General features: G+C 39.6%; 1 protein-coding gene across 19 annotated transcripts in view; it reads right to left on the bottom strand.

The window, feature by feature from the left end:
- The window catches only part of FHOD3 (formin homology 2 domain containing 3), a 407,898-nt gene that overhangs the window by 90,539 nt on the left and 290,550 nt on the right, over positions 1-26,809 (bottom strand). For 7 of the 19 annotated variants that reach the window (XM_087759808.1, XM_087759839.1, XM_087759784.1 and 4 more), the window contains 5 exons: positions 25,800-25,886; positions 13,062-13,163; positions 10,371-10,748; positions 9,439-9,519; positions 6,706-6,831 (listed from right to left, as the gene is read on the bottom strand). The exons of 1 other annotated variant lie outside the window; for it this stretch is intronic. In XM_087759808.1, the coding sequence (XP_087615934.1) occupies positions 6,706-6,831; positions 9,439-9,519; positions 10,371-10,748; positions 13,062-13,163; positions 25,800-25,886 (774 nt within the window). The remainder of the gene's footprint in view (positions 1-6,705; positions 6,832-9,438; positions 9,520-10,370; positions 10,749-13,061; positions 13,164-25,799; positions 25,887-26,809) is intronic. 11 more of the 19 variants (XM_087759866.1, XM_087759858.1, XM_087759847.1 and 8 more) reach the window with 4 other exon arrangements.

A 26,809-nucleotide genomic window follows, 5' to 3' on the forward strand; every position in this document is an offset into this window, starting at 1 on the left:
AAAGAAAGAAAAAGAAGGCAACAAAAACATACACAGAGCAGAGGATAGAAAGCCAAAACATTGATTGTAGGCCAAAACTCTTCTGAATAAAAATTGATCTAACCTGACCTATTGCATTTAACACAGCAGTGAATTAGTAATCATTATTAAAAAAATAAGCTCAGAGACACACAAGACATCTCACACTTTTGTGCAAGTACTTGCAGTTTTCTGACAATACTCCATCATAGACTATATATTGTGAAAGGGAATATGTGACCTGAATTACTCTAATCTTGTTAAAAAGTGAAGGAAATATTTCTGTCTTACTCTAAGCCACTTTGTCACAGCAAAATTACAATTACCAACTTCAAATGTTTTTCATTCACGTTAACTCTGAAATACACTTCCTTTGTGGCTGCATTTTCCTCCGTTAGTTGAATTTTAAAAATCTGCTAAATGGAAATGGGTATCTATAGCAAGAATACAAAATACAAATGTATATTTTTAGGAGCTAAAAAAAATTAACAGATGACTTATGAGAGGAAATCCCTTTAGGTCATAAGGTTAATATTCAGGATTTTCTTTAATATAACAAGGGTCAGAATCATTAATAACCTTAATAAGGAAGCACTAATTACCCATTTTTCCAAAGTGCTCCTGCTCCAGCAGTCATGGGAATGCTACAGAGAGGGAACAACAGACGGCAGCTCCTACTCAGGCCTTAAGTAACTCTAAATGTCTCTTGGCTTTAACAAAATAAATCTGCTTTCCAGCTTCAGAAAGAGACAAAAGAGGAGGCAAAGCTGCCAAGAGCCATATTGCTTTTCACAGTTAAAGAAACTCTCTGTGTGTTATGTCTCCCTACATGACACGGCAAATTCAAAAGCGTGTTGATATAAGATTTTGCAAACAGACTAAACATTACTTGAGGAAACTTTACAAAACCTCTCTCAAAAATAAACACAAAATTGAGAGATAAAACTACTGACTAATGCTTCCTTTGAGAAAGAAACTTGAGAATGACCAAGAGAAGAACTGATTAACGTTAGACTTTTAATTGGCCTGAGGGACTACACAAAATAAAGTGGGGCAGAGCTGCGCAGAGCCAGGGCAATGCACAGGGACCTTCTACATACACGCTCCTCTCGCGGCCTGACTTGTACAGGTTTTACATCATGTTTCTGTCTTTCTCCAACCTGTAGCTCCTCATCCTCATGCGAGTCACAAATCGCCTGGAAGCAGCTTGCAGAGCCCCCCACCATAGATCCAGGCTAAGGTACGTGGCCCCTGAGCATCAGCACAGTGGGTACCCAGGGGGTGACCGGTGCCCTCCATGCGCACTGCGTGTTCAGCCAGCAACACGTTGCAGTCTGAAACCCTAACCCGGCTCGCGCTTTCTGTTTAAACGTATAAGCTGTGATGAAGCCTACAAAGCTGCAATCAAGAATACTGCTTACACAGTAGTTTGACAAGCGGCTAAACCAGTGTAAGCCACCACTGCTTCCCAAATTGTAAATCATCAAGTAATTCCTCAGGCCGCTTTTCCTCTTAAAATCTCAGCAATAAAGTTGAGGCTTTTGCCCTGGGCCGCTATTATCAACTACCAAGCTATCCCTTCCTCATTATGTTATTCAGAGTGAAAGATGTGCTTGGCATTTACCACAAGAAAAAATAGCCGTGGTCTCTGGTCTGACAGCCCAGAAGTACGTATTAAGACACACAGAAGATGGTAGAAGCAGAAAGAATAGAAAGTCAAGGAAAGAGGAGCTGTTCTTGGGAGAGTGGCAGCTTTGTAGGCTGTATAGTGGGCTTTGTTTCATAGGCTTCTTGTTTCTCCTTAGCGCTTAACAGCTGTAGTAAGGTAACTTCAGAGTGCAGATTAGTGATAGACGGATAATGAAAAAAAAAGAAAAGAAAAAAGAGAATGTGCCAAGAAGCTTCATCCAGCAGCACCTCCCTGGTGTTGTCAATTATAGGAACCTTTAATTTTACTAGAAAGTCTAACTGAAAAGCTGTTTAGCATTCTCAAGCAGGTTTTTTTTTTTTTGTTTTATTTTGCTTTTAAGAGACACAAATTTGAAAAAAGCACCATATTACCAGAAAATCACTGTTTCAGGCATCTGGAGAGGGAATGAAACTCAAAAGAAGAGTATTTGTAGACTTTTGCTGCACTTCATGTTTATGCTTCAGGTATGGTGTTTAAAGTGCCTTTAAAGCCAGTGGAGAAAAAATCACGTATAATCTAGTCATGCTAAGCTCAGTGTCTGTGTGCACCTGTTGTAGAAATAAACGCCTGAATGCAAATTTCTTTCAAAAGATATATAAGAACATGGAGATGAACACTCAACATTCAAGGCCCTGCATCATGGAAGCCCAAGGTAACGTACTGCTGTAGATCATAAAGCAAGTAAGACAGAAAACAGGTGAAGGGATGTGAAACACATTTCATCTTTCTTAAGTCTATTTTCTAATGGTCTGGAAAAGTTGGAGAGTGCATCAAAAAGGAATAATTTGCGAACACCACAGCAGGCCCTTACCAAGCTTGGAGATCTGGAGGAACCTCAGAGGGACCAGCCAGAGGTGTAGACTAAGTTCACACTGACTGGCCAAGAGGATCCAGAAGTGCAGGTTTGCAAGCTGAACTTTCTGGCACTTGATTTACAGATAGAAGCAAGAGAATGGGGACCAGAAACTCATGCTCCCTCAGCACACAGTGCCCTGAGAAGGCAGCTTTTAGAGCTAGGCTAACTGCACTGTTTGACTATCAAGCCCAGTGGGAACCGTCTCCTGGCAAATGCATCAGAAGAAACCGACCTTGGCAAATACTCCAGCAGGAAACAAAGGATATTTTTCCAGCAATGGGATGAATTAAATCTGGTGCCAAATTCAGGAGCTCTTGCCTTAGAAGTTAGACTTCTTCAGGTCTTCAGTTAGACTTCGTCAGGTCTAACTATGGCCATGACCAACAACGTATACATTTCACCACCAAAACCACACTATGAGTGGGTGTGAAGCTTTGCAAGTAATGAGTTTGCTGTCCAGCTACAGATTCCAGGCTGCAGCTTTCAATTTCAGTGACCATCTTAGATTCAAAGTCTGAGGAGGCAATCTTTGCCTAAACAGAAATATCCCAGGTGTGAGCACAAGGCATGGAATCATAGGAGAATCTTACAACACCTTCTTCCCCCAGGCAAGGTGGCAACTCAGAGGTACAGAAAAATGCTTTTCTCCCTGGTGTGCTCCCTCCATGCCTTGCTCTTCCCCTTTGTTACCAAAATTTATGAGGTTAAGAAATTGAAATTGATAAATGTATGTTTTTCCTTTGGGAATGGGGGAGAGAGTTAATTGGTGATTTAAGACGTGAAGAGTGGGAGCAGTGTATTTATGGAGCAAAGCAGCCTTCGGCAGCTGAAAACAGGACTGGGTTATACTTCTTCTGCATTAGGAGCGACCTTCATGAGCAGAGGGATATGAGAGAACCAATATACCCTTCCTTCTCTCCCAATGATGGGCTGAACAGAAAGTGCCCTGCAATTTGCCCTCCTTCAGCAGGATTGTCATGGCTGCAATATGCACTTCAGAAGCATGGCTCTCCACAGGGGACCCAGAGAAATGAGAGAGAACAACAGTATTGCAAGAAGTTGGCAAAAGGCTGCAGCTGAATTTAGAAACCAAGAAACAGTCAAGTAAGCCTTTTCTTCTGCTGTACAATCAGAAATATATACATTATGTGGATTTCAAAGAACAAAATCTAGTTACTTTTGCACTGAATTATACTGCTCTTTTGGATTCCCTACTGATCTTAGCCAAGGAGGGGTTTAAAAGTATGAATGTCAAAATGTCAACCACACTGCTTCTTTCCACCTAAGTTGTAGCTCTTGTTTACATAAGCAAAGTGGACCCAAGGGTTTGAAAGGCCTGTCAGGGTAACTGAATGGAGCATGAATCATTTCGCTGGGCACTGCTCTAAATGCTGCTTCTTCCTTCCTCCTCATTCTCGAAGGTCAGATAAACAGTACCAGGAACTGCATCTGAAGCTCTTCCCTGCATGATAGAAGACAGGGATCTTTCTGGAGAGTCCTTGGATAACTGTAACTGTAAGCTGAAAGCAGAAAACTCACCTTGGAGCTAACCATAGATACGCATCTGCTTCTTATCAAGTGTCTTCCTCTCCCCGCCTCATCTTTTAACTTTTTTTTGTGTTTGAATCTGTGTAAATTTTTACCATCAGGAGGTAGGAAATAATGTTTACATAATCTAAGGCAAACACCATTGACAGAAGACTGTGAAAAGTTCCACAATACTTTCCACTTGCTAATTAGCGCCAAGCATTGCGTCATGCCATACACAGCCTACTCTCCAGTGAGCAGACTTCTATCCATCGATCTCTACGTGGGCATTTCTGCAACCCATGTCTTTCAGGAAAATGAAATAAAAGCAGGCTTCTGCCCTTCTTCAAAGCAGTCACACCATTAGAGAATCCTGAACTATACATCTGCAACGGCAGCGCGCTCAAAAAGAACAAGACTTGATGCAAAATGGCATCTGAACCTGTAAATTTAATTATCTTTCAATAAATAACTGCATCTATTCTGCAGGCAACACGCAGCTGTGACACACACATTTTTCACGCTTCTGAGAGACTAATACACAAACAGCATCAGGCTGTAACATCCCTCAAATATAAGAATGAGGAAACCCTGGTGAGTTCCACTACCATGAATAGCAATCTGCAAATCTAAACAGGAGGAAAGAGATTTTTAACATGTGAGGTGGAAAACAGTAAACGTAACCTGAAGGAAAGACAGAAATGCAACTTCAAGCACTGTGTTCAGACACTTAAAACATGTAAGAGAGATCTGATAGTTGAAGGCAGAGCACTTTCCAGTTTCACCGAGAAAAGCTGCTAGAGAAACCGGCCTGCAAAATACGAAATATTTTCCTAGCAGTGATGATAAATACTGGAATGTTTTCCAGGAGAAGTCATGAACTGCCACTTGAAAACCTGTGAAGGTACAGGGGGCTTTCATTTAACTTCTGTGAGACCCATTACAGGTCACAACAGATGATTACAGAGGTTCCCTCTGGCCTGACTCTCCATGAATTTGCGAATTTTACAGCTTCATCCTGTGGGGCCAAGGCATTTTGGCTCCAAACCAGCAACGCACTTACGCGCATGCTGCAACAAAAGCTTGCTTCCTTTACTGGAGCAGGGCCAGCGCGATCAACCTCTCGCAGGACAGGCACAACTATCTTTAGCCATCTCAGCATCTGATCACTTTGGGATTTCTTTGCTGCAGTAGCAACAAGAAGCTTCCAACAGCAAGGGCTTAGAAAGCTGAAACTTCAAAAGCAGTGGGATACCTTTAATTCTTGCTTATCTTCCATCTATTCTGCTAAGGTAAAAGGGGGTGAAAATGCCGGTTTAGAGTTTTTAATTATGGGTTTCGCTCGGCAATAATTTAATTCAGATTAGGAAAGACGAATCGAGGCAAGTTACTCTAGGAAGATGCGCAAATGACAAACTATGCCTTTCTCCAAAGATAAACTTAATGTAATTACTCACTTGAAAAAAAGGATTAAATCAATACCTCATGGCTAGAAATCCATGCATGCTGGAAAAACCTAACTTGAACCATTCTGAGTAGTAGATTGGAAAGGATGTGAGGCATTAGGTAGGTTCAAACATACATACATACGTAAAACATATATACATGTATTTCTATACACATACAGAAATAAAAAAAAAAATCATTAATAAAAATTAATTGGAATATAGACAAAGGATCCTGAAAAAGCCTTCACTTCAAAAAAATAATGGGAGATGGAATTTTTATGAAATAGAGGCCAATCTGGCAACAAACAATCCAAAGCCCATCTGGCCTACTTGGAAACTATTTAATTATTATTTTAAATTATTCAATGAAATTAATTAAAAACTTCTACATTTCCTCCTTAAACTCAGCATGACATCCTTTGAAGCTGTCATTTACTTTCAGGTTGTAACAGTCATTTAATTTCTGGTGGTCCAAATCTCTTGCCAAGAAGAATTTCTTTCATGTATCCATGACATTTTCCTACCTTTTTTCTCTCCCTAGTACCTTACATAATTCAAAAGAGTATCTTGATTGTTCAAAATCCTGCTTTTTTTTTTGTTGTTGCTGGTGTGGGTTTTTTTCTTTTTTTTTTTTTAAGTGAGCTGATAACTGGTAGGTTAGTATGAGTTTCCTTTACCTACATCAAGAAACCTTTTGCTCTTGATAAAATACAATGACACGTATCACGCATTTTCAAGAAAGGACAAAATTATGGCCTATGAAATTCTGAGCTAAGCACATTTCCAAGATTTTATAGTTGATTTAAGATGATAGAGGTGAAAATAGATCTGTCTGAATTTATTTTTAAAAAATGAAAGAAATAAAATGTGCTTTAATTCATCTTTTAATACCTAGAACAGCATACGTATGAAGCAACTCTGTTTTATCCATTTAAGCGGAAGCAGAAGCAGCAGGATGGAAATACTTCCAGCCCTTAACACTGTCAGAGTAAGGCTTGAGAATGAGTGGGAAATGAACACGTCTAGATTTTTGCATGTTCTCTTTCCAACGTTAGAAAAGATCCGGCTACAAGGTATTTCCAGTACCCATTCAGAACAGCTTATGTTTATCTCTTTCATCCTGTCTATAAAGGAACTGTTGTCAAAACACTGATTAACTTACAAACCTGTCAGATTTGGTCTCTTGAGGCGGCGAGAGAGTTGTCCCATAACGAGAAGTGGGTGTTGTTGGGGCACTCACACCAGAGTAAGTTCGCGGGGAAGAGTAAGAGCTGCTGCCGTAGCTATTGTATCTGAAGCAATGGGAAGGAAAGGAGGAGAAAGGGAGAGACAGAAAGAATCCATCAGCAAGCAGGCACGCAACAGTAAATCTTCTTGTTTAGGGGGTGGCGGTGATTCCATACCCCAGAACTTCTCAAACATCCACTTTCTGAAAATATTGCTCTAGTCCCAGCTTCCAAATATGCAACCTATCATCTCATTTTAATATCAAGCATGTCATGGACATACTTGATTCAAATAGTGAGCTATTGGTATGGAAAAAAATGAGACATTAGAATGGTCCTCCCAAGTCACAACTCAGAGCACTAATATTTAAATTACCGCTCAGTTACTCAAATTTATTAGCTGGTTTGGGAGCCAATACCCAGCCATTAGAAAAGGGACCAAACCAGTCCAAGTCAGCAGTATTCATATCTAGTGAAATTAAGGAAAACAGCAGCATTCCTGAGACATGATCTGAACATGGACACCCATGATTTGCGAATGTTTGTGTTACAAATGAAAAGCATCCACATTCTTTACAATTAAAGCAGGCGGTATTTTCTTTCCCCTCCCCCAACATAAGTCATAGATTATGTGCCATTTCTTACAATGTCTGTAAAAAATCATCACCATGGTTAAAAAGATATGTCTCCGGAAGCATGGCTTTAGGAATTTCTACCAGCCATTCCCTCTATTAAAAAGAAACAAAACCCAAACCTGCTTGACTTCACTGAGAGCTTGCTGATCAAAGAGAAACTGTTTCCAGGACTCCTGGAACGGCCACCTCCCAAGAGTCCCTTGTATCAATGTTTTCATTCTGACTCCCGTACTGAATAGAAAAGGCAGTTGTGTTGCTTTGCTGTGCCTTTTAACCATCGTACTTAAAGAGCACGTCAAGGAGGGATTCCCAATTTGGGAAAATCTTAACATTTCTGTTCACAGATGATACCATTTTCCCATGTGGAAAGCACATGATGCTCTGTAGGTGAGTATGCCGCAAGGCCAACTCACCCAAGCAACAAAATTAACTTCAGGAAAAAGGGCAACATCATTTTCCTTATTGTAATTCGTAAGATATAATATACCCTCCTTCACCATATCTTTTCTTCTGCTGCTTCTTCTCCCACACACATCAGCACTCAGTAATTTCACTCAGCAATTTTATTTGAAAAGGCTGGTTGGTTTCCTTCAGCTCCATTTAGCACACTCATCTAGCCATGCAAAATTTCATTCAAAGTTTCAAACTTCATTCCTTAGGGTACAGCAGCATTGCTGCCTGCCAAGGCCCGTGTTAAAATCAGAACAGATTTCAGTTAGGGGTTTTTATAATGGAAGGGATCGTGCTTTAGAGAACATGCCCCTTTGGCAATAATTCCAGGTTTATGTTTTAGAAAACACCCTACCACCACCATCTATTTTTGAGACACCATGCTGACTGCCCAAGAACACAGGAATAATTTTGGAAAAAAATGCTAACATGCACATTTCTGACCTACAAAAGGAATTTTGCCGAATGGGAAATAATTGCCTTCCTGGCATTCCTGCCCTAGAAGAAAACTAACTGCAAACTGGAGACCGTGGCCCAGTGGAGGGCTGTGTAGCCGGGCAGTGCGGGGCTTCCCTGGCAGCACAGACCCGACACGGGTCTTTTCTCCGGCAGGCTCAGCTCAGAAAACGTTCTGCCTGCGCCTGAACTGAGTGAGTGATGAGGGAACTCTGTTGTCCTGAAAACAACTCAGAGCTCATTCAGTATATTCCTGACACTAGCAGAAACCTCCATTTCCATTTCAATCAACTGAAAGGAGACCTTCTTATCAACCATCACGTTCGCTTTTCTTCTCTGCCCCACGAAAAAGCTGACACAGCGCAGTATCCTTTTTCAGACCAAGGAATTTCAGTTAGTCCAAAGATAACTCTCATTAAAATGGAGAGAACACACCTTCTATGGACTCAGACCTACAAATATTAACAAAATCAAAGTCAGAGGGTCTGGCCTGGACACGGCATCCCTATATATAAAATTTAGAGGGAGACAGAGATGCTGGAAGAGTAGCAAGGCAAAAGCAGCACACCAAGGTAGGTCTGTCCCCTGTACACAATATTTATCTTTCTAACCTTCCTCTGGTTGTGACTATTACTTCCATTTTCCCTTCTTGTCTCACATACCAATGCAGATGCAATGGTCTTGTCCCAGAAGCCTTCACTCTGAAGAAACTCCAGATACCCCGACATTTATCTCTTCTATGAACACACTACTGCCCAAATCGTGCAAGCTTTGCCCTCCTTTTTCTCCAAATAAACCCAGCATGATCCTCCCCCACACCACGCCCTTGATCCTATGTGGTAACTAGAAGTGCAAGGATGGTCAGAGGAAAAAAAAATCACTGCAGAAATACTAAATACTGATGAAACAGGAGGTATTTAGGAATAACTCTAACAGCAGCAGCAATGAGAGAGCAATAAATGAGTGTGAGAGGCCTAAGGGAAAATTGTACCTATGCAGGAAAATGTAAATTTAGAGGAATCCCAGTGTTCAAGCTGCAGGTAAGGAAAGCCATGTGAACTACGCCCCTTTTCAACAGCTACTTGGATTTACAGGCTTTTCAGCAAAATGAAAAGCAACAAAAACCACCCACCTATTAGAAGAGAAAGCCTGAAAATTAACAGGATCAAGGGAATCAAAATATTTGTTCACATGCAGAAATTCAGAAGGACTGCTAAAGAAAGGAAGAAATAAATATGTTCACAATATACGTGCACATTTTCAGTACCTAATTTGAAGAACACTGACCAAGGGGAGAAACAGCTAAAAATCATCAACTTCTTTTCAAGGTGATTCTCTAGCATCGTTTTTAGTGCTACCTATTGACAATCTGTTTTCAAGTAAAACAGATTGAGACAAAACAATTTCTTTTTGTTTTTAAATGGGTGGGATGGGGAAATTAAAAATTAAAATTAAAAACTAAGAGAAATGCATGAGGAACAACTGAACTGACCAGATGTTGTGGAGGGAAAACTGTCTATTCTGAGTGCTATACTCTCTTTATAGGGTTTAATCTACTTCTGTTCTTACAAACACGAGTTGAAATTACACATGACGGGGATATGCACTATAAACTAACAGCAAATTCGGGATTTGGCAGTTCAGTCTTTGAAGCCAGGATTTCACCCCTGAATGCCAAGTGCTGATCTGATCGCTTTTGGTTTTATAGCAAAACAGCTCCATTAATTTTCATGAAATCGTGTCTGCAAATTACATTGTTGTAAATGAGAGCAAAATGGTGCTCCTTTCTGTGGTCTCCCAAATCACACGTTGTTTATCTACTGCTGTATAGAGGAGGCCAGAATACTTATTAACTATAGACCTTGAAGAGGAGTAAGACGAAATGAAGGCAGCAAAGGCAAGGGGAGAATATCAATCAAATCCAAATACAGGCTTACAGGACTAAAACAAATACAGCATGTTCTGGAAATAATACAACACAGAGAGTGCATTATTACCACTATAAAGCTCTTGAAAGGTGTTATTCATTTATCTAAAAATTAATGTCAGCTGTATAAAATCTACCTGTTTTCCCTCATCACCTCTGCTTCCTTTTCTTTCACAGATGCTGGAGACTCTTCAAAGTCGTACGAGAAGAGGTGAAAAGGAGTATGTGGTACATAAGGTAATTTCTCCACTGTTGGAGATGCCTTTGGAGTAATGGATGCTGATGAATTTTGGGAAGAGCTTAGCAATGCTGTTGCAGGTGAAGATGGTGATGAAAGGACAGAATTATGATGAGAGACAGATGAGTCAGGCACAGAAGAGGAGCTGCTAGAAAAGCTCTTTGCTCTAGAGCAGGAGAGAGGCCTCTCAGCTGGAGAAATGGCACTGGAGACAGCTGAAGAATCAAAACACCGTGACAGGTTTTCATTCACAGCCTCCCGCGCACCTGGGACCCCACTGCAGGAGGAAAACACCATGAGAAAGGGAAGGAGAGAAAAACAGGGAAAAGAGAGATCAATAGATAGTATCGCTTGGAGGAAAAAAAATAAAGTCAAAGGCAAACAAAAACTTCCCAAATTTAGACAATCATCATCTCTTTTTAAATAAAGTAAGAAAACTCACATCTTTGTATCCCAGTGGGATTCTTCTTGGGGTTGGAAATACTGAGGAATGGAAGTGACTCAGCTTAAAGGAAAGGAAGGGATTTAACCTACAGGCTTCAGAACTAGCTTTCACGAACATTTTCACAACCATTTTCTGAACAATTTTCAAGTATTTCAAGTTAGGTTGTAAGCATTGTCAGAGCAGTATAAAGCAGTCTCAACACACTGGATAACATGGTCCACAGAGTATAGATGCTTCAAGATACAATCTGCATGACTGCCTCTTGAAGGACAGATATCTGATTATCGTCATCCCTGGTGATCTGGTATTTTTACTAAAAATGGTCATCCACCAAAGATAAAAATAAAAAATACTCAACCAGCTCTGTTTTGTCAAAATTAAGGTTTAGAGTGATTTCAAAAGCAACACGTTATCAGATCATTTGTCTAGGTATGAAGGCACTAATTTCTTCGAGTGTCAGCACCCCATGTTGGGGTTAGATAGAGACTTGCAGAATAGCATCAAGTGCAACAGAGAACATATCTGCTTTGCTCTACCAAAGGCAGGTGTTGGTGAGTGACAGAAGCAGCAAGGCAGGTGAAAAGCCATGGGATCTGCACTCCAGGTATCTGTTTTCACTTGTATCTCCAGCATAAACACTGTGCATGAGCTTTAGGCTGGATCACTCGGCAGGTGGCTGATTTCATTCTCCTGAGACCACCTCTGCAATCCACCTACAGGCATGCAAGGCATGGCCCTTATCTGGGGAGCGTGGGTTTGGCACAGAGTATGCAACAAAAACATAATACATGTTCTATATGTTAGGATATTATGAAGTTAATCATTAGGTATATACCAGGTAATCGTTCCCACAACAGAAGCACAGTGGGCAATCTGGAAACCTTCATCTATTGCACCCACTGTGTGTGACAGGAGTCGGTGAAGCCAGGCTAGTCCTACCCTTCCTGACAGCATCTAACACGAACGGCCAGGGTATGGATCACCTTTGTTACGCTACAGTGACAGTGAAAGGAGGTATTTACAAAAGTCATGGGAATATCACCCAGTTATCTCAGAGTGACTCTTATTTTAAAAGACCAATAACCTAAAAGCATATAATGACGTTTACATGGCTCTTCCTCATTTTTTTTAACAGTATTTTAGTATAGTCATGTGATTTACTAATAACTTGTGTCTTAGCTTTGACTTGTAAGAATTGGATTTGAGGAAATTATCACTTAATTTTGAAATTTCAGGCAGCCATTGGCAAGATTTGCAGACTGGAAGATATTAATAACAACAGTACAGTATTTTCTTTGGAATTCGCAAATTAAACAGTTTCCTTTCTTCCTTCCATGCTGTATAGCGTCTGCATGAATGTGGTTTATTTGAAAAAAAAAAAAAAATCCAATCTCATTTGCCGAATTGCAAAGCCAAACAATTTAACCTAAATCAAATGGCTGTCTGGAAGAAAGAACATATTTTCTTTCTTCCAATTTACTAGGATAAAGTTGCCAGATGCCAAATCCATATATACCTCAGAAGTAAGTGGAAAATTTTACATGAGAATATTGTTTTGATAGGTGGTTAGTTTATATCCATATATACACAGATGGGCAGGTATGTATAAAACGATATATATTATCAGCTTTGCCTCTCTGTAGTTCTTTCTTACCAAAACATGAGCAAAATTGATAGAAATCATAGGCAGCATTCAAAAAATGTCGATCTTCTTCATAGCAACAGATATTACTAATAAGGTTATATCATGAAAATAGAGATGAAAACCTAAGAAACCAAGCAACATCCTAACTCGGCAAAGCACTGCAACATTTCACCATTGACTTAACTAAAAAGATAAACCTAAGCCATGCTTAGAAGTTATGTTTTCTGCTAAATCTTTTAAGATTCATGGGTGTTACTCATTTTGTACAAAGGCAGTGAGCGCTGACAGTTCTTAGTGCATTGAGCCTACATCATTAAACATGTTTCCATTAACACACTCATACTGATGAAGCTTTAAAATGCAAAAAGATTTCCTTGCGGGTGGCTTTAACAGGCAATCTAGGAATGCAAGTGAAAAGGTAGATGCTGCTGCACACTGTGCTGGTGAGTTCATGCCAGAGGCTGAGGAAAAGGTGGAGGGACGAGGCTAAAACCCAGTACCTGGCGTTGACCTGCCTACTGGCCTCTTCCTCCCCCTCATCCTCAGTATTGGGTTCTGTGACTGGCTGTTCTTCTTCCTCTTCTTCATACTCTTCCTCTTCTCTGAGGTCAGACCAAGGAAAGAGGCATGCAGTGGGATGGAAAGAGAGAAGGTGGAAGAGAAAATGACGTGAGTCCCCAGAAAAAAGGAACGCAATGAAGTTAGAAATGGAAGGAAAACACTGAGGAGGGGAGAGTTATGGCCCCCCATGCTAGACAAGCAGCCACCTAAAACTTCCTGCTAAGTATGTGTGGGTGCAAGGGTACCTACCAATACAAAACTTTTATCCTCTCCCCTATTTACTATTATTTTTTTTTTTTACTATTAATTTTGAAGACCCTAAAGATGCCATGGTATTTTCTTGAGCTTGCCTTTCCATTTGCTGCTGCCCTACCTGCAGAGGCATTAATGGAAAACATTCAGGACAATACCAATGTTCAACTCGTTAGCCATCAAGCTGTGTCTGGCTTAAAGGACGGTACACGCTGTGCTGGCATGGGACAGCTGGCACTGGACATCACACTTTCTAAACTAACACAAATAAAACATTCCTGTTAAGCAGCCGATAGCTCAACTGGAAAACAGAACAGGGTGAACCATTAAGTTAGAAATAACAGAGAGATTAAATCAGTTCAGGACTATTTGCAAACAGCAATATTTAAGTTATTGGATGCCAGTACATGAACTATTTCAGTAAAGAGTCATTAGTATGGTCAAAGCAGGCTTCGGTTCAGCAGTAATTCTGGCAAAGGAGAATTATAAGTCACACATAAAGCCACGTAGGTAAAAAAGAAAACTGTATTAAAAAAAAAAAACAAAAAAGGCTACATTGTCTGCCTCTTCTCCCTCCCATTTACGCCCTTCCTCCCCAAACCAACAGACTTGTGGAAGATTTAGAAAATATTCTCTCTTTGGACTCCTTTTGCATTTGCAGTTCTCCACTTGATTTAATTATGAATACCATTAGGTTATATTCCATGCAAAAAGTAAAACATACAAACAGTAATAAAGTTTGTAAGACTCTCATATTCTTTGCATTTTCCTGAAAGCTGGTTTTCTTTTCTCTAATTCTGAAGGGATGCTCTGTGCACTTTTTTCCATTTAGAATTAGTTTCCATGTCATAAGAATAATGAATATTTACAATGTGAGATCATGAACTCATCGAGTGGAATGCAAAGGGTCAATCCAAAATTTGTTGCATTTGTATGGAGCTAGTTATAAAATAATCAGGAAAATGGCAGCACCTGGAACTTTTCCAATACTCTGGCAAACATCTATAAGGTAGACACATTCAAGCATTCCTAAGGTATCAAGGTGACATAACCATCTCAGTTGTCATCTCTCCATCTCCTTGTCTTCTCCCCAAACATATATCTCCCCTATAGAGGCACCTCTCGACTTCCACACACTTATACATCTTTACATCTTGTGTTTATAAGCCTGAACCTACTGTTTAAAGTCTTGATACCAAGTCTTTTATTTACCAGAAGTGAAAGCTGTTTCCTTCCCCACTGATCAGAGTTTTTGTAGTCAGTATTTATCAGAACAGGATATTTAATTGGTACCTAGAGGCCCAAAACCACTTTTATGCTACAGCCTATTCCCCTAGAGCCAGCCAAAGTTTGGAACTAAATAAGGACTTACTATACTAATTTTAGGCACCTGTTTTTGAAAATGCTGACCTTCTGTGTAGAAAGTGTACAACTGTCAAGCGAATCATATGTTAAGTACTACAGGTGAGCAGTAATGAATTAAAATACAGTCTTCTGGGTTTCTTACTGCTTTGCAAAGCATCGTTCTAATACATTATTGGGAGAATCTGATTCCCATACTACTAGCTTAATTATAAATATGGAAACACCCTAAATTAAGCTTATATATAATAACCTTCATAAAATTAAGATATATGACCCCTCCCTCATAAAAAAAATACTGCATCTTGCCCTGGAAGGACTAGTTTTCCACAAAAAAATCCTGAAAACCAAGCGGCTTTTAGAATTACAAGAGAAATGTCCATATAAGCTCAGGTTAACAGTTGAAAAACAAACCAGGAAACGGAACTGTGATATCTCAGTTTCCAGAGCCATCAATGACATATTTTCCATAAGCACTAGCATTTACTTAAAAACATGATTAAAATAGAAATAGCTCTTCAGAACATATATGATAGCTATGCTTAAAGGACCTTAGCTTTTTACATGCACGCTTCTTTCAGGTAGGCGGTGCAATACACCCATGTGCTGAAGGCTAAGTTATAAAACAGTGAATTAATTCAATCTTTAAGTCAGTTACTGGACTGAAAACCATTATCACATAAAGACCAGTTTGGGACCCGTAAGGTTTTGGGTTCAGTCTATAGGTAGAGACACACTCCTGCCTACAACGAGAAACAGAACTTAGACCAGGAGGTGATATGACCTACATGGAGCTGAAGGGAATGTTTAGCCCCTGTCCTCCTCCACAGCGGGTCGTGAACTATTAATAATGTCACATGAAGGAAATACTTCTGTCTGCTGTGATGTTTATCTGCAAGTTCATCTTAGGAAGCAAAAAGTCAAGACCCTGCTTCTCAGATGTTATGACTTGCTGTACTCTAAAGAAGTAGATCAAGAGTAACAGCCCCGTAATTTGTACATTATTTGAGAATATCATATTTCAAAAGAAATATGCATGTACAGCAACCCTGTGTGGCACCCTTCTTTTTACAGTTTATAATCAGACATTAACACATCCCTGATGGGTACTGTTTCCAAGCTGAATATTTTGGTGGAAGTCAATCTCTTATTGATTATTGCACATATATCTGAACTGTGGATAATAAAAAAGAAAACTGAATTAACTGGGTGGCCTCTAAGAAGTGAGCATATGCAAATGCTACACACACTCCATCTGCTCAGAGCTCACAGAGTAGCAGGCGTTACACACCTATTAGAGCAACTGGCTTGGTGGCCTGACATTCCAAGGCTGCTGACAGCAGACAGCAGTAGTCAGATGCTGAGATCTGAGATGGACAAAATAATGAAAATGAGTTTATTTAATTCCTGACCCAGAAAGAGAACCTCTATAATCATCTGACTCAGCTTTTCTTAGGACAGAGGCTGGAAGCTAACCGATGTCTTCACTCCCCTCCAGCTGTCCAGGAACAGTGAAACGGCTCTGCGCGCCCATTGTCATACCTTAACTGGTGGATTAATTTTAGAGATTCCAGTCAGATGATTCTCCCGTCAGGCCCATTTCCTCAAATCTCCTTGACTTTCAGATCAAAAGCTTAGAAGCAGCTTTGTTTGGAAAGCTCGCTTCCTCTGCTAACACTGCCTCTAGGAGAAGAGCAGGTAGACGGCAATTGGCTGGAAAAGCCAGAGGAAGGAGCTGGCTCTGCGAGCGTCGGCTGTAGAGATGACTGGTGCCGTGCACGGAGGCGGGCTCGCTCCCCAGCCTGCGGGAGCCAAGTTCAGTTGAGGGAAACTTGCACAACGGAAATAAGCGTGTGCTTAGGAGAGATGGTCAACGCTGGGAAAGTCCTCTTTCAGCAAATAAACGCACAGTTTCAGACCCCTGGACTATCCCCAGAAAGTGGATCGGATTCAGATCAGAGGAGAGGGGTAAGCTCACAGGCAGGAATCAAGCATGCTCTTCTTTCAACCAAAGCAATAGTGGCAGTTCTTTCTCAGTATTGTCAGAGAGCAGATACTCTGTCCTGAATCTTTCCCAAGAGGTAGAAAAGGAAAATTTCCACTTGATTATTTATTAAAACAGGAAAACATCAACTACAGACAGATGACATTCTTGTAAAGCTATGAATGTCAGACACACAGATGCTCAAAGAGAACAGCGGATTTGTAAATTCATCTGGACCCGTCAGGGTTATGTGTTCATTTTTCCGTGCAATGGAGAAGGGATGATGTGGAAAAGCTCTCTTTCCCTCCCATATACACATGTAAATTTGGTGTCAATGCAATAATAGAATTAAGAAAAATGATTCCTAGGGAGGTTTTCAGTTAAACTAGGTTGCAGAAGCCAGCATGTTTTTCAGTAGTGCAGAGGAACCTATCCTGTTCAACAGAAGGCAAATATTTATCCTGAGGCGGGGAGGAAGGGTTTCACAGCTAATGCTGAAGGGTCAGATATATTCAGCTAACCTTAAGGCTATTGCTGGGTTACTTCAGTTCCACGATAAAACTACCAGATTAGAAGTATTTAAACAAAAGCTTTATAGCAATGAAAACAAATTTCAGAACAATCACTGTGTTTATTTTCATCTTTATAACGGATTACTGCTACAGGCTAACACCCCCACCAACCAACCAAACAAAACCCCCACAAATCTTTATAAAGTATATCATCAGTCATGGCAACTAACATGGATCTACTAAGGCACAGTTTTTGCTCAGTTGTTTCAACTAAAGTTTGACATGAAAGTATTTATAGTCCCTTAAAATACTTTAAAATATAAAAAATGTTTAAAAAGACTACAAAAGTGCAGTTTACGGATAGAGAACCACTAGGGCATCAAAACGAAATCTAGGCAAAGGTTTTAGAACTAATGGATTAACCTTTCTCCTTTTTTAAATAAATTAAAAAAAAATAAAAAGAGTGCCAATCAAACTTGTTCTGCTGATATTAAATAGCTACTCTAAGTTGCAGAGACACAAACACTAACAAACACAGGTTGATGAAAGGAAATGATAATCAAGGCACTCATCTACAAGTGTAGCTGAAGGCAGGGGCAAAGTCTGTAAGATGCTAGGCATCATACCTAACACACACCTAACCTAGCCACAGCTAGACGATTTTAAAATTAAGGCACCATTCCAAAGACACTGACACTCACTCCACAAGAACTCAAAGCACCAAAAAAATGCTCTCCATCTTACTGGTCCCTAGAGCTGAACAATGTGTACAAGGTTATCTCGCCACTGTCCTCTCCAGCCTCCCCCCAAACTCTTCCCTTCACAGAGTTTTGATGAATGCAGCTTACAGAAACTCAGGCTTTCTTTGTTCTAGCTTGTAGCCCAGAAACACAAGTTTCTCACTCCCCCTGTCCAAAAAAAAAAACCCCAAACATACAGCTAATAGAAAAATCAAAGGCTGTGCTGAAGGAAAAGAAAAAAAAAAAAAACAAAAAAACAAAACCCAAAGCCAGAAAATAAGCATGAGCACAGAAACACATTCTGCTCTGTTTGGGATCAAAGGAAATTTTTAAAGTGTACGATATGCTTTATATCATTTTAATTCAAGAAGAATTTGACCACTAATGTTTGAATAGAACAATAGGAAAAAGGATGGTCTTGCCATAATTAGGCTACCAACGTTTTGGTCTGCACATACAATGCACATAAAAGTTAATTCATGAGATAACAGCGCATTAAAATATCTCCCTTTTGGTATATGATTCCCATTCGTGTAGGGCTCATTTAACCTTTACTAAAGTCTTACTAAATATTTCCTTCTTAATTTTGCAGGTTATTAGGCAAGGCCCTAAATGTACTTCTGAGCCTTTTACGACCACCCACAGAATCACATAGAAATTCCCAAGAAATGTGAACACGGCACTTCAGTGGAAAAAGGGGCCTTGGAGTTATGAAGCAACCCAGAGAAGAAAGGACCGAGGAATTGTAAAGCTATCGGCCATTATTCCCACACTCTGAAAATCACCCTATGTGCTGTTAATTACTGATAGGGAATTTTCTCTCCCCCTTTCTTTTTGTAATTTAAGTCAAGTGCTTTTCAGTTGAGCTTCTTTAAATTACTTTCATTTAAACTTTCCCTGCCTTTCGGAGGAGCAGCTCCTGATTAGGACTACTGGCCACATTCAGTGAAGTAGGATCACCATTAGCCATTCCACAATATTATTGTAAATGAAATACTACAGTTGATCTCACAAACTTTTCTGAGGTTGTTCTCCTCCCACCTTCAAACCTCTGACCTGTTTTACCTCTTGCACAGCACTCGGAAAGCTGCTTCTCTGAAACCCTCCCAGGTGAACAAACAGAAAATGAAAAATGTTCCATCAGGAAGAGATCTTTACAAGTCACAGTGGATGTAGTTTTATTTTCTTTTGCCATCACTTGCCATTGTCCTCAATTTAAAAGCGAAATTCCACTTTCATAGGTTAGACAGCACAATTCATAGCCAAATTCCTAAGTCCTTGTAAAACAAACAAATGCTTTGGTACACTTCTTATTCCCTTCTAGCTGCCAGAACAGATTCAACTAGTCTTTTACGTGAAAGCCAAAAGTGGTAATAATTTAAATTCATTTATTACTCTGTATAAAGATACGGCAATATACTTTCCTCCACCATTAAAAACAAAACTAAAGAAATGACCTGTTAAGCCCCCCCATTTCCATTCCACTGCTACCTGTTATAGACCACTGCAGTTGGTGCAATTATATGAAGATTAAAATACATTAAATGATACAGATGACAACTTAACTTGCGAAGCCTCAGAATTTGGCCTTCTGCACAGAAAGGAAACTAAGATGCATAATTGCAAAGGTCAAAAGGAAAATTACCCTACTATTTCTGCCCTAAATAAAGAAAACTGTTCAGAAAAAAAGTTGAGGAAATGACAAATAATGTAAAGTAGGTGTGTTCTCTATGCCTTCCTGATATGCTGTTCTTTAGGTTACTGTTATTTTTTTATCCCTAAAATATGATCATTAACAACTTTTCACACCTAAATAATACCTACATAATGCCTCCACATTTTTTTAATTGATGGAGTTGGTTTATTTGGACACATCAAAGCAGAGCAAGACAGCAGAGTCTTGCTTAAGACACTGGCAAGGTTGTGCAAGGACCTCAAGAGTCCCAACTCCGATCACTGAACAGCACTGCTGTTTTTACATCTGTGTGAGCAGAAGAGGTAAAGAACAGAATCATGATGTAGAGAGACTTTAGGAGCAATAAATACTGAAACATATACAGAAAAAGAGAAGAAACGGTGTTTTCAGAGCTTGGAACTGCATATTGTTTGACACTTGAAGGTTACGGTTATTGCCCCTTACTTCAAAGGAAGGGATCTGGAAATGGCATCCAGCCAAACTGCTGTCTTTTTTTTTCCTCCCATCCCATCATATATGTAAAAAAACCTCTCCTGGCCTCAGAGGATCATGTTTACAAATACTGGGAACACACTGTGGAGGTGAACTCTCTAAGGCATGTATAGTCCAGCGCGTAAGACATTACCATGGACCTCCAGAGAAACATATTCACAGCCTGGTTTGGCATTACATTTCTTCAGGTAGTTCACCAAAGCGAAATACGCAGTGGGGAAAAAAAAAAATTAGGCTAAGTCGTTCTGTGCTTTCATTTGCCATGTAGCTATAACCTCATTTAAGTTTCAGTGCTTTCTTCATTCCTCTTGAAATTCAAAACAGGGAAAATCTACCCTTGCCTTTACAGCAAAGTACAGTGTTGTCAACTAGACTCTGCATGTATACCAAGTATAAAACATTTCCTTTCAGCAAGACCCACAAACAGCGGACAGTAACCCTACTACAAAACCTGACATTTCTACACAGACATTTTAATTCAGATAAAAAGTGCTGGTATCAACCTGAGACAGTAATAGGACCGGTACATGAGATGCTCATCAAGCTGTAACTTTTAAATATTTTTTTAATTATTATTCATGCATTAGTGGGTCAATCCCTATCTATACATCAATGGAGTCTTTTGTTTACAGTATAGCTTTGAAAGAATATTTTTCTTAACCCATCTCATGTCTCCTCCTCTACGCATTCCTTACAGGAGCTTCCAAGATATTCTTACAAAGAATAAGATCACAAATTTCATATTTTTATTCTCTCTCATTTCAAATCTGCTTGACTTCATTCTTCAAATAACTCTACCTGCACAAGAGAAATAAACGTGTCCTCCCTGCCCCAAACCTAAAATAGCAGATCACATTTTTGTATGTTATTGTTGTCAAAGACTAATAAAGGTCTGATGCTATGAACAGATGCTACCTTACCAAGCCTTTTAATTTCAGGGATAAATCTTCTTTCCAAAACCACTGCTTTTACACCTCATTTCCATTTTTGCTCATACCAACGAAACTGTGAAAAAAGTTACTATCTCCCCCACAACTGATCATATGCCATTCTCTTTCAAAGCCCAAATGCTAGGTAGCTCAGCTTATATGTATATGTGTTAAAGGGATCCTTAGCATATCCACAGATATGTGACTGCGTGTTTACTCTGGAGATGTATTCTTTGTCTAGATTCATGCTTCAGTTGTTTTAAATATCCAAAACCAGGAACCAGAGGTAAATGTCTAGGAAAAAAATACATTTGTTTCCTTCTATTACAGCAACAAAAATAAATTGATTTCTTTTCTCTTCTGGGTCTTTAATAACCCATATCACAGCCCGAGTCCTGCATTAAATGCTGATGTTGAGTCTCCTCACTTTGCTGTTTCATACCTATCATACCACTCATCGTAGCTGCCACAGACAGCAACTCTAAGAGATGTGGAATGTACCCATCCTAAATAAAATAAACTAAACCCCACCCACCACTGTAACCAGCACTTTGATTTATAGCCATAAGCATTTACATAATCAAAACATTTCACACAGCGTAGTGGAAAGTCACCAGAACTTGAAACATCATGATATAAACTAGAATTTTGCCATATTGAATGCTAGAGAAAAATCAAAAGATTAGCTATGGTTTAGGATGTCTGAAAACATGGAAAATAATAAAAAAAAAAAAAGAAGCCTCAGCTGTATTTTGGACGAACCACCCCTGCAGGCCTGGCTCTACATGAAGCAATTTGAATAATCAGTTAATGAGGCATAATAGCCAAACTAAGCTCTGTGCCGTTGGTTAGAAACTCAACAGGAATCCAAAGTTAAGCAGAAAAAATGCTTAGCATCAGAGGCTCAGCTGTGTTCATTGTTTTCTGGTAAAACCAAAATAGTGTCATGATCTCTTCCTGCATCTCAGCAATCCTCAAGCATCAGAAACATGTATTTTCTAACAAATAGATCCTTATGACTTCTCAGCACATCTTTCCTTTATTAGACAACAGTTTTCCAGTTTTTTTCTAGGACTGTGAAGGCTGTGAAAACCCTTGAGCCCAGTTTGCACTGTGCAACGGCGCTGTGTCCAGGTAGCCCAGAAATTTGCAGGAAACTTTGGAATTCCCTGTGCTATTCTTTGCTCAGAGGACGAGTCCGAGCAGCCTTCCAGGGAGGACCCTAACAAAAGCAAAGCTCATACGCACATAATTCCCTGTTTGGTCTTCTGCTGTTTTTCCCTTCTCAATACATTTCTCCTGAAGGCCAAGTTTCTTCAGATTGAAAAATCTGGAAGCCTCAGGTGAACTGGAACAGCTGGTCTTCCTCATGCCTTTTTAGCCCCACGGTCTAGAAATGATAGCTTGTTAAATCCAGCTTCGGTCACTGATTCAGGATGCGGGCTCTGCTCTGATGAGTTCTTAAGATGGCTGTCAGCTCTTCTGCTTGTTAGGTTTCAAACACAGGCAATACTGACAAGAAAGTCTTAACCAAGGCCTCGTTATCTCCAGATGAGCACACATAGTGTTTTATGACCGATCCTAGTAATTCTTTCACAGTTTTCAATGATATAAAACAAAGCAAAGCTATGAAAAAGAACAAGAAGAAAGCAGAGAGTCTAGTAAAGTAAATACTTTATCCTAGCTATTCACGACTTTATAAACCTCAGTCTTTGTCACTAATTCCACAAAGCTTTGACAAAGCTGTTCACTCAAATGCTGGTAAGAGGTGCCAGTGTCAATCTCACAGAAGCTTCCCTGAGTACATTTGGTAAGTCTGGCTGGCACAGCTCTGATGGCACATCCAGGGAGAGAGACGGGGATGTGCAAGTTCCATGCCACTCTTTATATTTTTCCCCATCTCTATCCATTGTGTGGTTGGAAAAATCTAGCTTTACTTTAAAAAGAAAAAAAAAAATGCATGGAAGAATTTGTTTAAATGTCTACCGCTTAAGAAACAGCCTGCTAGACCACAGATTGAGAGCACTCAGTTTGGACCAGGGTAGAAAACCTTAGGAGGTGCCCTCAGTGAAGCATATAAACGTCATATTAACAGGATTGAAGTTCACCCCAGGCTTTTTGGTGCTCTATGCCATCACGGCAAAAGAAAGAAGTTTTGAGCAAAGCAAACCTGCTGGTGGTCAGGACTGGCATTTTAAAGTACTCTGCAGCAGCTACATATCCTTAAACCAACCTTCAGCCTTTCTTAGTTAGTAGTCATTATCAACTTCTTTATTTATTTAGCAACAGGCACATTAGGCTGGGTTTCACTCTCCATGAAAACTATTTTAACACAAAGCAGATTTGGGTCTTTATTTATTTTGAACCACAAGCGAAAAAGCAATACATTTAGTTTGGAAGAAGGTTGCCAAATGGATGAAAAAGGCCTGCAAGTTTTCCTTTTGGTTGCCCTTAGCATTTACGGTCAACTTTTCCCAGCTCAAAACCCAAAGTCTGCTCTCAATTAGCCTGGCGTAAATCAGAGCAACTCCATTGACTTCAGACAGCTTTTCTGGATATAGAGCATTGTGAGACAGAACAGAATTTGGCCAATATTGTCTTTTTTTGTTTTAGCAGCACCATGGATTTTTCTCTTTTTGGAAGACTTATCGGTTGACACAAAGCAGATGACTGTGGACAACCTGTTTGATGTGGTAAACAAAAGCAAAGTAACCGCCAAACCAGCTGATGGAGTTAGAAAGGAAAGAAACATGAACACTGTGGGAAGGAGAATGCTGAGGAAGAACTTGAACCTTCTACTGATTTTGGTAGTGAAGTCCAAAGATAACCAAGAATATTGCCCCAAACAAAATTTAGTACAGTGTAAATGACTTTAATCTCTAATCATGTCCATCAGAAGCAATTCCACTGAATTTGATGGTGCTAATCTACAGTAAAACCAGACATAGACATCTGCAACCACACACAAAGTTTAGATACCAGCAGGAGTAACACAATAAGATTATCATTAATATTGTTACATGTTTCCTATTGGTAAAGAAAATGTAGTGAAGGAATAAAGAGACTGAAACCCATTTTGCAGACTATTTTTCAGAAAATACAGCACTGCAAAAAATTATTGCGAACTTTCTTCCTTCATTGAGAAGGACTAGGATTAAGAACCAAAAGAAGGTCACTAGCAGAAGACAGAACTTTCCTAGATGAACAAAAGTTACTTTCAGTTTAGAGAGATAATAAGTAATTTTTATCCATTTGTACAGATTCCTCTCTACAACATTAATGATGGTAGCAGAAGGGACACAACAAGCATTTCTTTTGACAAAAACAGGTGATGCCTGCATCGTATTACAACATATGATGTTAAAATTTCATTACAAATTGCAGCAAGGCCTATTAAATGCTCTATTAAAATCCTTTAAACCCATAAATATGTTGCCTCAGAGACCATGTGCTCAAATTTGAAAACTTGATTCCGCTAGGAACAATGCAGAGAGAAAAACCTCTTTCCGCTTAAGGTTAATTGAAACTTTATAAATGTGTAAAATTTTGTACGAGTCATTCAACTTCACTGTTTTTTCTGTTTAAATGTTAATGAATAGAAGCTGTGAAGCATTTACTTTATTTTTTTGTCCTAGTTTAGCTATCAGGTGTAGAGATACTGTTGCATTCATCTGGACTATTTCACTGAAAGCTGAGAGACTCACTGGGATATGATAAAGCAGGAAGGCTGGTTTTCCTCTTGCTACCACAACTACGGATTTGGGTAGATGATGAGACTAAAAATGTGAAGGACAAAATCAGCTTTTCTGAAATGCTTGTTTACCAGGAACCCAGCAGGATTTATAGAAGAGCCAACAGTTGACTAGCTTCTTGTTATGGCAACTTTGAAAATTTCACTGGCCATAGAACTTGCATCTTTGGGTACCAAAACATATTCCGTGGTCTGTAATGTCCAGTGGGAAGAAAACTGATTTGCTAGCTACAAGTAACACTCCCTGTCTTTACCTGCTAAGATGGCTGGAGAATGGGAGGAAAAAAAAGGATTTTTATTTAACTAATATGTGAAGATCAGTGTTACATAAATTCATAATTGAATGCCTCTTTCCTTAGGAAGGCAGGTAAGCAAGTTAGAAATTCCAAATTCAGTTGAAGAGAATTTAATTCTTTTCCTAGAGAAGATTCCAAGGACAACTGCAACTTAAACTTTAAACTTAAATTATGCTTTAAATTATGTCAGCTTCAAGGAGGATGCAGAGCAGAACTGGATATTTTTTTTCAGAAAAGGAAGATAATTATTGGAATTATGCTATGTTGGTGAAAAAGTATTTCTAAGAACTTGTGAAACTAATCTGCCATGTTTCTACTGCGCCAATACTAAAAATCAGCTCAAACACAAATTCATTAAGAATTACTGAAGACTACAAAATAAAACTAGTAAGCAAACATTAATAGTGAGAAAACGTATTGGTAGCAGTTGTTATCTTGCATGACTTGTATTTGTTTAACTACAGTAAAAGAAGCCACAATTTTTGTAGAGTTGAAGCATCCCCTTATTTCTAACCCAAATTAATCAGTTTAAACAACTTGGTGATATCCGCTGCACATCCATAGGTACAGATTCTCAATCACATTGGTAAGGCATGAAGCAGGGGTCAAGATCATGCATGAGGCTTTCCATGCAGAGCGGCTGAAGCCCCCAGCTGTACTCACACTGAAGATGCTTTAAACTCGGCCTCAAATGCACTGTCATCCTTGTCATCAGCCTGTGAGACCACGGGGCGCTCAGCCTCCAGCTTACTAAAGGCCCAGCCAATAGAAGGTGATGGAAAATAAGCATGAATATTTTGCCAAATGCAAGAAGAAAGGAAAAAAAAAAAAGCCATTACGTGGTATACAACACGCAACTACTGTTTAAATTATCTGGAGTCTTAGATTTTCATACTGCCTGAAGCCATTAAGCTTTAGTCAACTCAGTTTGCTTTGCAAGAAGGGCTGCTTTACACATAACGCAGGATTTTAAGGCTCTAAGTTCACATCTAGTGCTAACCACAGAAACCCCCAAAGAACTTTCCAAATGTTATAATAAACACAATATATACTCTTCATGGAGCGTGCTTCGGTTTTGCAAATTGCACCTTGAGCCATGGGATGAGAGATGTGTCCAGCTTTAGCTATCTGCAGCATATGTACCTTCACCTGAGCTAGTCAGCCGGATTCCCTTTATGGTCAACAGGGAGAAACAGCCAGTTTCAGAGCATGATTCACCTTCGCTGAAATTTCAGGCATGTAGAATACGTTAGATAACTGAAGGCCTAGCAGTGCTTGCTGCACTCCACTGACATCAAAGGGAGGCAAGCTGACCAGACATCTCACTTAGGCAAAATTAATTCCAGCCCTCTTGTGAGGTAGTCGGACACGCTGAGGATCTGCAGCTCTCTTTTTTCCTAAGCATGCGTAGCCCAAGCCAACCATTATGGGACTGGCAATGACACTAGTTTTGACCGACTCCAGTGTTACAGACTGCTACTCAACTAGTCATTACTGTCTCTCTTTCACTAATTATGAAACATTAGATACATTCACTACTACAGTGTAGCCTCAAAGGAAAATATTTATGTCGGAATGCTGATTGCAAAGGGGAAAAAAAGAAGAATCAACTGTAACATATGCAGGACAAATAAGTCTGCATTAATGTGACTATGCCCTTGTTACCATCTTCT

Source organism: Nipponia nippon, unplaced genomic scaffold, assembly GCF_047370975.1.
Source record: "Nipponia nippon isolate SJK-2023a ecotype South Korea unplaced genomic scaffold, ASM4737097v1 scaffold_1, whole genome shotgun sequence".
Lineage (NCBI taxonomy): Eukaryota > Metazoa > Chordata > Aves > Pelecaniformes > Threskiornithidae > Nipponia > Nipponia nippon.